We start from the raw sequence: 12547 nt of genomic DNA on the forward strand, positions 1-12547 counted from the left end.
AAAGCAGTCCCTATCCCACCACTCTAGAGGGCACGCGTGAAAAGCAATCAGATAAATAGGGGTCCGGACAACTTCCAGATGATGGTTCTTCTTCTTCTTCAACTTCATTTTCTTCTTTGACCTTTCCTTCAACCTCTGGACGAGGAGCTTGTTTTTCTCCAGCAAATGTATCCGAAACCATTATTGTACAATGAGGAATGAGAGATAATGAGAGAATGTAAACAAAAATGTTATAGTGAATTTTTTCTCCTTGAACAGCTGTGGACGTAAGCATTATGCTGAATCCATTTGTCAATCTCTCTTTATTTCTCCGCACTTACTCCCCTTTCATTGCCATGAATATATGCATCGGATCATTGTTGGGGGCACCAGACCATGCCGTTCGAGACCCAAATCGCCTCAGTGGGTTGGGAATGACTCTTTCTCTCATTCTGGCTTGTACGATTTTTAGAGCATCAACAGATTGTCTCCTAAAGGGATAGTGTCCCCTGAAGGGATAGCTCGCTCGTTGGGAAGAAATCTTGGTATAAAAAATGATATTTATAGTTTTAAAATTTAAAATTTTAGTTTATATTTTTAAAAATATATGAATATATATGAGATTTATGTGAAAAAAATAATCTTTTAATAGTAGATTTTATTTTTTTAAGAGAATAAATTTATATACCTTAATACTGTACTTAGTATTATTAAAATAAATTAAAATTTGCCTCATGTGTTACTAACGTTCACATTTTGTTTTATTTATTTTATTTTATTTAGGATATCAGATAAAATTAACAAGTAGTAAAGAGAGGGTCATTTACTATTTAGGGACAAAAGTTGTGTCTGCCTAAGAGTATTGGTAATGGACTAGCCAAATGCTAATGCAAGTCCAAACTTTAGGTAGATGTGAGAAAAAGCCTCCACATTGGACTAGCCAATGGACCAAAGTTTAAGGGCAGGTTTGAAGCACAAGACAAAATATAAAATTTTCATCTCATCTCATCTCATCATTACACATTTTTCAAATCCTCATACAAAATATAATAAACAATTCAACTTTTTCAAATCCCAATACATATTTTTCAAATCCCAAAACAATAATAATATTAAAACATAATATTTTAAATTTCAAAACAAAACACAAAATTCTCATCTCACCCCCCAAACCTGTCCTAAGACTTGATGAATAGTAAATCTTAAGTCCTCTCTAAATATGGCTAGCTACTATTCACAATGGAAAGCAATATTTAATTATTTCATCACTTCCCTCTCTCTTTGAATGGTAAAACATGCATGACATGCACATTATTTCTACTGATTGATAAAGTAGACACATTATTTCTACAAAGCATGAAGATCTAAGAAATATATAAATTGTATTTGTAAATAAAAAAATAAAAAAAAAGTAAAAAATATAATATTATATTATTATTTTAACTTTATAATGGCTAGTCTAATGTGGACTCACCTAGTCAAAAATTGATATTATAACTAAAAATTAAAATTCTAGCTAAACTTTAGACTTGGCAATGGATAGACCATTGCCAATGCTCTAATTCAATGAGAAAGGACTAGGAAGCAAACTTACGTAGAAAGCAATGTACTCTTTATTATCATTCATATTTTATCTTTCCTCGGGTTTAAGGAAAGAATGTTTTGTGTTTTGAATTTAAAATTTAAAAATTATCTCGAATGAGATTTTTTTTTTGATTGAATAATTAAAAAAATATTTTTTAATAATACTATAAATTTTTTATTTTTTTAAAAAATATTTATGATGATTAAAAAAATATATGAAAAAAAGATAAAAAGAAAGAAAAAAATTATACTATTCGGGATATATTTTGGGTCCCGAATTCGAGATCCATAGCAGTACTTATTTTATTTAATAATTAAATAAGTATTTTTGTTATGTAGTTAATTTTTTTTTAAAAAAATGTTTAAAGTATTAAAAAAATGAATAAAAAAAAAAATATTTTTTGTTCTTTTCGGGAGCCGTCTCCTGGTGGATGTAGCACAGTAGCACGGCTCGTAAGGAAATATCAAGTGGGTCAAAATGATAAGACTAGAACGTAAACACAACTTTGGTAAGTTTTTATTTTTTGGGAACATGTAACACAAACTTTTAGGATATGGATTGGGTATTAGATTTTCACGAGTAGTGCTACGAACTATATATACATTTTACTTTTATTTTATTAAGTAAGATGTGGGATTTTTTTTTTTATCACCATTATATGATTTTTTTTTTTTAAAAGATTTAAAGATTGATAGTCTAGTTTGTACAATTTTTTCGACTTTCACCCAGATGCAACAATGTTGCGGGATAAAAAATATACCATGGTTTCTCAAAATAAATGATAGAGATTTATAGAAAGAGTAATGTTATATACAGTAATAGAATGTGTAAGCGTCACACAATCATTTTGAAAAAGAGTATGATTTATTATTAAAAAATAAATTTTTCTTTACATGAGTCCTATATGTACTCATTTTTTTTTAAAAAATTATACGGAGCTCGAGTATTTTACGATTACAAATATCATTTATCTTATAGAAATTATATCCCAAAAAAGGGAAAAAGTGTCGGTAAGTTATAGGAAATCATGTCCTAGACTCCTGGACACCCCTCTCTAATTTTTTTTTTTTTTCCCTTTTCTGCAACTTCCGTTTTGAGAACGTGTTGAACAAGTTAAAGGGGCCCAGGAAATTGACATGTCAGTCCATATCTTGCGGGCACTAGTATAGCTGTTTTTAAATTGGGCCTGGGCTTTGAATTATAGAGATGGAAGTCAGGGAGTTGTGACTTGTGACTCCAACAACCTACGGCAGGTGATCTGGGCAGCTGCTCAACTGTCCGGAGGCATGGGCTCACAGCCCTCCTCTCTCGGGTAGGAGATTGCATGGGACCCTAATCCCAATTGTTAAATTGTAATTAAAACATTTTTTTTATTTTTTCAGTTTTTGGATTTTTGATGAAGGCTATTTGTGCAAACTCTTTTACTTGGAGAGTATATTGAAAATTTTAATGGTTTAAAATTTTTGAAGAGAAAAGATATTTACAATCGTGAATTGTGTAATCACTGCATAATTGCTTTGAAAAAAGTGAATAAAACATAGAACCCACATGAAAAAAATTAATTTTTTAATAGTACACCTCACTCTTTTTCAAAACGATTAGGCGGCGTTTACGCATTTTACAATTATACGTAGAATTACTCATTTTTTAAATTGATAATTTAGGAGGTGATTGCAAATTGGGTAATAATTTGAAAGGGTTGTGTGTTTTACTCTTTATTTATTTTTCAGATTGAAATACTAAATATAAGGGCATAACCTGTAGACATTAAAAATAAGTGATTTATAGATATTTTATTGTTATATAAGTAGACATGTACTAATAAGTTAGGTTATATTTATTAATAAGTTTATATTATTGATCTATAATTGATATAATTTATGTTTGTACTATAAAATTGTGTTAATTGAGACAAATGTATCACTTCGATTAATTCAACTCATTTAATTTAGATTGATCGAAATAGACCGAAACAAATCTGATTTGTTTTGGAATCCATTTAACATAATTAATTTATTAAGATCTCGTTTGATTATACATTACAGATGAGATATTTTGTTAAAAGTTGAACAAAATATTATTATAATATATATTTTTAATATTATTTTTACTTTAGAATTAAAAAAAATTAAATTGTCTATTATATTTTATGTGAGAGTTTGAAAAATTTATAATAATTATATGAGATGAGATTAATTGTTAGAGTCACCCTTAAGTTTGGATTATACATAAAATTAAATGATTTCTAATTTTAAAAGAAATACTTAGAAATCGTTTGGATCTCTTGCACACCTTTTGATGCACAATATCCATTTGAGTTTGTGGGTTTGCGAAGTTTATTGGTAATGACTTGCCATTTGCTTTGGAATGTGGTCGAACCGTTTGATTTGATGCTATCGTTGAATTGTGAATCAGAATACCACTCTCCTTTGAATGGTTTAAAACTGCTCGGTTTGGTAAGTTTGCTCAACTGCTTACATATTCTTGATTTTTTTATTCAGAAAGTGTGAATCTTTTGCCTTGTTTCTTTGAGATGGCCACGCCTGCTAGATGATGATACATGTGGTTTGGACAACATATATAAAGGAGCAGAGTGGGAATGTTGGAATTTATTCAAAGAATCAAAACCATTTACACTCAGCAAAATGTCTTGAGTTTATAGGGAAAATAATGTCCTGAATCTGGAAAGAACACCAAAATACATGAACCTTTTGACACAAAAGCCTATGATTTAAACAACAGAATCCTTGCTTGATTTCTTAGCCTCTTGAGTTTCCTTATCTGGATGACCCATGCCCTTCCCAGACAAAAGTGGTGTTGTGTCTTTATCTATAATCTGAAAGTTTATTTGTTTATATTAAAGAAAAAAAGAAAAGAAGAAGAGCAAGATCAATCCTTGAATTCATATTCCTGTGAAGAACTTTGTGAATACTGAAAAAGAAAGGAAGAGATGGTGGTACCTGAGAAACCAATGGTGCATCAAAGGATTGTTTCTTTTTACTCTCCTGGGTGCAAAAATATGAATACAATCCCATGCCCCAAACTGCAATTAGGATTCCAATGATGTTCCTCTCTGTGAACGGGTCACGTAGTAGTGTATAGCCAAAGGCAAGAACAAGGCATGTCTTTAGGTGGCCTAGAACCTGATATGTAACCGGTGAAGTCTTTCCAATAACAAGAAAGGTGCTAAAATTCACGGCCACGGCTATTAGGCATGAAAGCACAATGAATGCCTGCACAAGTTCACTCCAATCTATTATCACAAACTTTTTAGTAATTTTAAGCTATTTTTACAAATCAAATTCTATCATGTCAGCGATCATTTATACTGACTTGCAAATAGATTTTTTTTTTTTTATATTCATATTTATATTGTGTAGGCAGGCATGAAGCAACAACAAGACAAAGCAGTAATTTACCAAAACTATGGGGGAATATTTGTAGGCGAAGACATTTTGCTTTGTGAGGAACCGATCTACCACAGGGCCCGAGACAAAGAGAATTGCTGCCTGAAATGGGGCTGACTGGTATAGCAGCTGAGTTGAAGAGACATTGAGCCTCTTTTGTATTGTGTTTGTCAGCTGATTGTTAGGTTAAGAATGATGGTTTAATACAATTTGAATATATAGAGCTATATGGTTGTCCTGAAAACCTCTAAAAAGAATGCTGCTGAACTAGAAAATGGTGGAAGCAAAAGGATACAATTTGACCAACACATGTAGTTATGATGGCTAAAACGGATAGAACGGTCCCAAGAAAATTGAGCTGAAGATCAGTTATAGAGGCAATGCCAACTCCTATTAGCAAGAGGAAGAGAGAGAACTTTATCTTTTGGCTGCAAAACAAAATGGGAAAGGTTACAATGAGCTTTTACAATCCTGTTTGAAAAAAATTCTAAGTAAAAGGTCTCTGAGTTCTAACATTACCTGAATTGCTTTTTCAAGAAAATAGTTTCCAATAATACAGTGAACGGTATGATTGCAAGTTTTGTCATCTGCCAAGAGGGAAGAAGAAGAGGAAAAAAAAAAGATGAGAATGCACAGACATATCTATACTAAAATACTGATAACATATAACAATTTTCCATAATCTGCAATAAGTTTTGTTTCATAAAGAAGGCAGTTCATCTGCTGCTGAAAGTTGTATTATAATAGTTGTTACTGAAGCTACATGTCCAAAAATAGCTTCTGATTTTACCCCCACTATATCTAATCCCTGAACTTGGCCATTAGATTTCTTCTGGTAGCCACACAAATCATGTTAAATGGAATTTTTCTTCCATCATCTCAATATAAGAAAGTCCTAAACTATTTTTTGTATGCAAATAACATGCAGAAATAAACATAGGCTTCATCTTATAACTATAGTCTTTTGGATGGAACTCAATTCACTAGTGATCTTGTGACCAGAAATAAGAGCTACATTTACATTTATCATGTAAGATTCTAACTAGGAAAATTGAAGTCAACCTGGTAGAATCCTATGGAGTTGAAACCCAGGCTCAAGTTGAGAAGTCCAATTGAAACCCCGTTTAGAATGCCAAAGAGTATTACAGTCTTTGTGTCCGTTGATTTCGATTCGAAAAAATTCAACCGTTGAGCCACATGGAGGGTGCAGAATGTCACAATAAGATGCCAACTAGTGAGCGTAGTAGCTGCAAAAGAAAGAAAGAAGACAATGGAAAAGGGAAACCGTTGGGGAGAGAGGAAAGGACCATATAATTAAATAAAAAAAGAACAGAAAAGATAGGCATGCATTTAGCAAACCCCAATAAAATAATCAATAAAAGCGAAATGTAAAAAAGGAAGAAGTTAGAATATGGAAACAAATTGAATCAATATATAGGAACTGCTGTTGAAAACATTTTTAGTACTTAACAGAGCTTTTGAAATCACATCAGGAAAAGGATGGACTAACTACCAAAAGGGAAGCCAAGATTGCTCATCAAAGCTTTGTTGCAGATGACAATGGAGACAGATGATGCTACTGAAAGGAACAGCGCGCCAATAACCCCCAACTGGAAGCTCGACATTTCTCCCATCCTAAAAAGCAAGAGAGAGAGAGAGAGAGAAACAAAAAAGTAATATTTTCAGAGAAAGAACATTGTATAGCTGAGCACTTGGAATGGCAGAATATATTTGTCAAAACCAGCCATTAAAGTAGGAATTTAATATAGGAAAAGAGGCACTGGAACAACTTTTTGTGTGATATTAACACTGTTTATTGAATAAACCAGAACAGTCTTTTGCGTGTTCAGAATTCAGGTGCAGCATTACAAATATAACTGATGTAATCTTGTTGGAGCTTCGAGAACAGAATTTATTTTCATAGAACACAGATAAATGATACTCCTAATGTACCTTTTCAAGGGATAAGAAAGTCTTGGAGGATAGGAGCCCTGAGAATCAAAAACAAAAAGAACTTACTAAATTGATCTTACACACAAACAAAAACAAGCACAGAGTCTGTGAATCAACAGATTAGTTTAACATACCTAAGAAAATATTCTAATCAATTTACAGGCTCGTAAGGCCTCCTAAAACTCCATGCAATGGCACGGCTCCGGCGAGTTTCGAGAAACCAAAGCTGGGATGTGATCAAAGATGAGGAGTGAATGAGAGAATGGGGATGGATAGTTGCTTAGAGATAAAGACAGAGAATGAAGGAGTCTAAAGGCTTGTATGAGAATGTAGCTTTTGGGACCTTTTATTTTTGATGGTTTTGTGGTTGGTGCCTAACAAAGTTTAGTGTAGCGACTCTCCTGTTTTTTGTTTCCTCGTGGATCGCTTCCAGAAGAGAGTTAACGGCTAATACAAGCAAAGAGACAGACAAGCAGTTGCAATGGCCGTTTAGAGGGTAAGACTTTTGATTAGAATGACAGAAAAGGCCATTAATAATCAATATTACAAGTGAATTTACTCATCTGTTGGCTTCGTGTGTGGATCACAAAACAAAAGGTTATGGTCTCAAAGCAAAATACACAATCAGGGTGTGATACCTTTTACAGAATGAGTACAGGAATTTACAAGGTGGTGAATGCCGAGTCATATTTTTTGGAAAAAAATTCTAAGTGACTTCCGTTGTAACGTTGACTAGTTTTTTTGAAATATGAGCCCAGATGTGAGTAGAGGGTATTATTCAATGATACAAGAAGGTAATATGTGATAAATTTTTTTTTTAAAAAGAGGATAATACTTTAATTTTATTAATCAGCCTTCACCTATGACGAAAGAATACCATATACAAAGAGGAGCAAAGAGGTTATAGAAATCCCAAAACCGGACTCCTAAAATAAAAAAAAAGAAAAAAAAAAAAACCTATAATCCATAATATGTGATAAACTCACTGACCCAATTTTTCTCTCGAAATCAGTTTTCTGTTTTCATTTTGCTGGCAGATGGTTCGAGGCTTCTTCCTTCGGTCATGGTGGCAGAGAGCTATACTGCCAAAACTATGATGGTTGAATTAAGGTAACACGTATTTTTCTTGGTATATCAAAGTAATTTAATGGAGTATATAGGTTAGTACATTAAAGTCTCCATGTTATGTTCATAACTAGAAGGGTGTTGCAGTCCAATGAGATACAGATCCTCAAAAATCTCAAAGCACATGAATTATTATCTATTCCAATATAGCTTTCATGCATGGAATATTATTAAATTATAGTCTTAGGACACAAGCGTGGAAGGTGAGGTGACCATTTCTTTTATGCCCTTAGGTATGTATCTGCCAATTCAAGCAAAAAATGCTGCTGCCACCCTCTTTTAGTGTTTGGTGAAGAATCTTCAATCTCACTCCTAACAATGCTTACCGGGCATAAACGTTCCTTACGATCAAATATATATATATATATATATATATATATATATATATATGAAAGTCATCGAATATATATGATCAAATAGTACTTCTCCTTTACATATAATAAACTTAATATATATATTGAATTTTAGAAAAATTTGTAAAGCCAATCTTCAAAGTTTTTAGGAATAGTTCATTTTTTTTTTAATATGTTTAGCAATATTATTATAGATTAACTTTAATGTATATCTACATATATGGTTTTTAAATTGTCTAAAAAAGTAGTTGCCATATATTTTTGGGTAGTCAAGGGGGTTATTTTTAATTCGTTTTTTTTTTTAATAAAAATATATTTTCCCTTTGTTTTTGTTAAAAAAAAATAATGACTGCATTATGATTGTTTTAATGGTAATTTTGTAATTTTTTTGAATTTGGATGACATTTTTATAAATTTTAAATCTAAATGGCGTTCATATAGTTTAAAAATCTAAAAGGGATTTATATCATTTAATTTTTTTTTGTCACTTTAAATCCGTCCCCTCATTCTCTATTTTTTTTTTAAATCCCATTATTTTTAATAATTTATGGACTCTTGATTTTTTCTTGATTTTTTATTTTTTCTCAACCCAAATTTGTGATTTTTTTAATATTACTTTTTGATACCAATATCTCTACATTGTTTAACGTTTTTAACGTATATTCATTTTAGAAATATTCAATCCTTCCATATATATATTTATAGTTAATTCTGATACGGTATATTAGAGCGCACTAGTATCGAAATATTTCTTTCTAATATTTAAATCAAAATAATCATCAAAATGAAATTTAAAATATTAATTTGTATCGTAGAAAAGGGATGGATGGTCGTGCTATGATTAAATATTTGTATAAGATGCAATTAGAGGATCCATTATACTTATTGCAACCTGAAAACGATGATGTTGCGGATCCTAGATCAGTAGTTGATCATAGACCCTTTGGTGGCATGATGTGCTTTGAAAAAAGTTACCAAACAACTGCATGTGGGTTGACCTTTTGCACCATTCATGGGGATTAATCATAAAAAAAATAAGCGATTATCTTTTGGGCATTACTACTTTAGGATGAGCTGAATATTCATTTTCGTGGTTATTTGGAATTCTTTTTAAGTTTAATGTCATGGAAGCAACCAGCAAATACTAAGTGATCAATCTGCTACACTAGCCAAATAAATGACATTTTTCATAAATCGCATTTTGCGTATGACATATATTATTAGAAGAGAACATTACAACAAATTTGACTTTAAGGGACGAAATTAGTTAAGGACGAACTAAATTTCGTTCTTAAAAGTAATTTTTTGAGACGAAACTTTACAAGACCGTTCGACATTATAAATATCCGTTCAAACAGTATTTTCTGTGACGAATTAAATCGTCTCAAAAAGTTTTGTCCGTTCGAATGGACAGAAATCCGTTCGAACAATACAATCTTTACAGGGAAGTAATTTATTATGCCGGGGAAAGTTCAAAATCGTTCGAACGATCTCTGCATCACCTGAAGAATTAGACTCTCTAGGTAACAGGTTCGGATAGGCATCGACCAGCCTAGGAATATTGAGATATGCAGTGAATCCGTCTGCTGAAAATATAACAGGAGTTTCTTGGACACAGATCTGTATGCCCCTCCATCGTCTAGACTGGCACCACCGAGCTTTTTATAGAACTCGGCAACGATATCAATATAGGAAATGAGCTTCATTCCTTCTTCTCGCTGATCTAAAATTGGTGCCCAACTACGATCGTTGAATACTGATGGGAGGGAATGACCCTCCTATATAAGAGTCACAAAATCAGACAGTTTTACCTACCGCTCAAATAAAATAGTCTGCTCTTGAACTGTTTGGATGGAAGGTTCTCATGATCTACCACGTTTATGACCCCTATAAGACATTATTATGAACTTGAAATTTTTAAAATAAAATATATATTCAACATTAGTGATAAAATCTAATATGAGAAAAGATTCACAAAATTATATATTAATAGTAATTTAATAAATTAATTGATAGAACAATTTAATAAAATAATGAAAATAATTTAATAAGCTAATATACGGTATATTGGTTCGAATGGAATCTATAGTGGTCGAATGGAAATTATAACGTTCGAACGGAAAAAAGTGGTCAAACGGAAAACATCTTGTTTGGTTCAAACTATTCGAACATCAAAAAAGTGTTCGATCGGACAGGTTAAACACGTTCGAACGAAAAATAGATCAAGCTCGCCCATGCTTGAGTCAACTCATTGGCCATGAAAACACATGAAATATATTGATTCTGTGGGTTTCTTCGACAAAACACATACTACTCTTCATTTCTAAACATCCTACGGTAGATTTGTGATGTTCTACGGTAACTATTGATAAAAAATATAATTTTTCTAGAGAAAACGAATAAAACCATAAAAATCAACGGTAAATTAACTTTTAAAGTACATACCTTCACTTAGGAGGAAGAGTGTTCGACATAAGTGGTGATTACGGCGGCGATTGATGGGCTTTCAAACGTTTTCTCTCGTTTTCAAACGGAAGGGACAATAGCGTTCGAGAAAGCTTTGCTCGCGATAACTTATATGCGCAGAATCGTTTGAACGTTATATTTAACCGTTTGATCGGTTTTAAATACTGTTCAAACGGTAAATACTAACGTTCGAACAGTCATTTAAAACTGTTCAAACGATATTTGTTTCAAATTTAATAAAAATGTATATTATAGTATATTATACATATATATAATATATATACTATGATAATATAATACTTTAAATGCAAACATAATAACTTATATATATTTTATTATAGTATAATAGTAATATATTATAATACTTTACTATCAAAGTATTATATAACTATAATATATATATGATAAAATATATATATATTATATTATAGTTATATAATATGATCCCTCTACTCAAGAAGTATACCAAGAGAGTCAACTTGCCTTTAACTTATTTGTGAATTTGAACCAGTTGAGATGATTCCATTACATAGGGAAGATATTGAGGCTGAACTAGTTGAGGCGATAGTTGATCAAAGTGTTGAGTCATCTGAAGTATCTACAGATGAAACTGATACAGATGATTGACCGGTTTTGTGTTCACATTAAATAGTATCTCACAATTATGCCACCAAAGAGGAAGGAAGTTAGCATCCTATCTCCACCTGTTCCTAACTTTCTGTCTGACTCACCATTAGAGATTGACTCTATGGAATAAGATAAATTGCTAATACTCATTTTTTCAATTAAGATAATTGATAATTGATACGATGTAAATAAATAAATATTATGTTATAGAAATAGCAGTACAATCTCGTCACGGACGAGGCACTACAAGATGCGTGACGTTGGAGAAATATCATAAAGTATGTAAGATTAAGGTTAACATTCCTGACGAAATGCCAAAGGTGAGGGACAACAAGCAACTTGGCTTACATCGCATGTGGGTACTCTTACACGGATTTATACACCTTTGGCTATGAGTTTATGGCATAAAGTCCCACAAAATGTTAAAGATCTTATAAAAAAGCATTGTTTGGTACGTAATATTTAAATAATAAATTTATATTGATATTATTTAATATTCTAAATGATAATATCTTTGTGTATATACTTTTTCAAGGTTGACTTTGAACTAAATTTTGGTCGGAGAGAGGAGCGTAAGATTGTCGAAGAGCCGATGTGTAATGCCTTTCGCAAGTATAAGATGAGGTGTCACGAGCATTACAAGAAGTATGAGAACAAGGAAGATGCACGCCAATATCCTTTTCAAGATGTCCGACCTGAAAATTGAGAAAAACTTTGCGACATGTTTGATGATCCATCATATAAGGTAAATTAAATAAATTCTTTGTGTCCTATTTGTAATTTTCACTTACTAATTTTTATAACTTCTATGTAGGAATGAAGTTCTATAAACAAAACAAATAGATCGAAGTTGAAGATTCATCATCATGCAGGCTCAAGATTTTTCCATCGCTTTTATCAGAAATTGGTAATGTATTTTTTTTTTATTCTATATAGTTTGTTTTTAATATTGATTTTATATCTTAACAATGTCTCTTGTAGAAAGAGTCAGACACCAATTATGATATGACAAAATTATATGTTGCATCACATACTAATAGTAATGGAGAGTG

The 12547-nt window shown here is 31.7% G+C and overlaps 1 protein-coding gene across 1 annotated transcript; it reads right to left on the bottom strand.

Annotated features, from left to right (window-relative positions):
- Positions 1-4147: 4147 nt before the first annotated feature.
- Positions 4148-7248, bottom strand: LOC108990047 (UDP-xylose transporter 1-like). Its single transcript, XM_018963894.2, has 9 exons — positions 7059-7248; positions 6925-6962; positions 6485-6606; positions 6034-6218; positions 5491-5558; positions 5267-5399; positions 4984-5145; positions 4525-4797; positions 4148-4400 (listed from the first exon to the last, which is right to left on the bottom strand). Exons 3-9 carry the CDS (start codon positions 6603-6605, stop codon positions 4296-4298), a joined length of 1047 nt encoding a protein of 348 aa, XP_018819439.1. The 5' UTR covers position 6606; positions 6925-6962; positions 7059-7248; the 3' UTR covers positions 4148-4295.
- Between the last annotated feature and the right edge of the window lie 5299 nt (positions 7249-12547).

The sequence above is a fragment of the Juglans regia genome, chromosome 14, assembly GCF_001411555.2.
Source record: "Juglans regia cultivar Chandler chromosome 14, Walnut 2.0, whole genome shotgun sequence".
Lineage (NCBI taxonomy): Eukaryota > Viridiplantae > Streptophyta > Magnoliopsida > Fagales > Juglandaceae > Juglans > Juglans regia.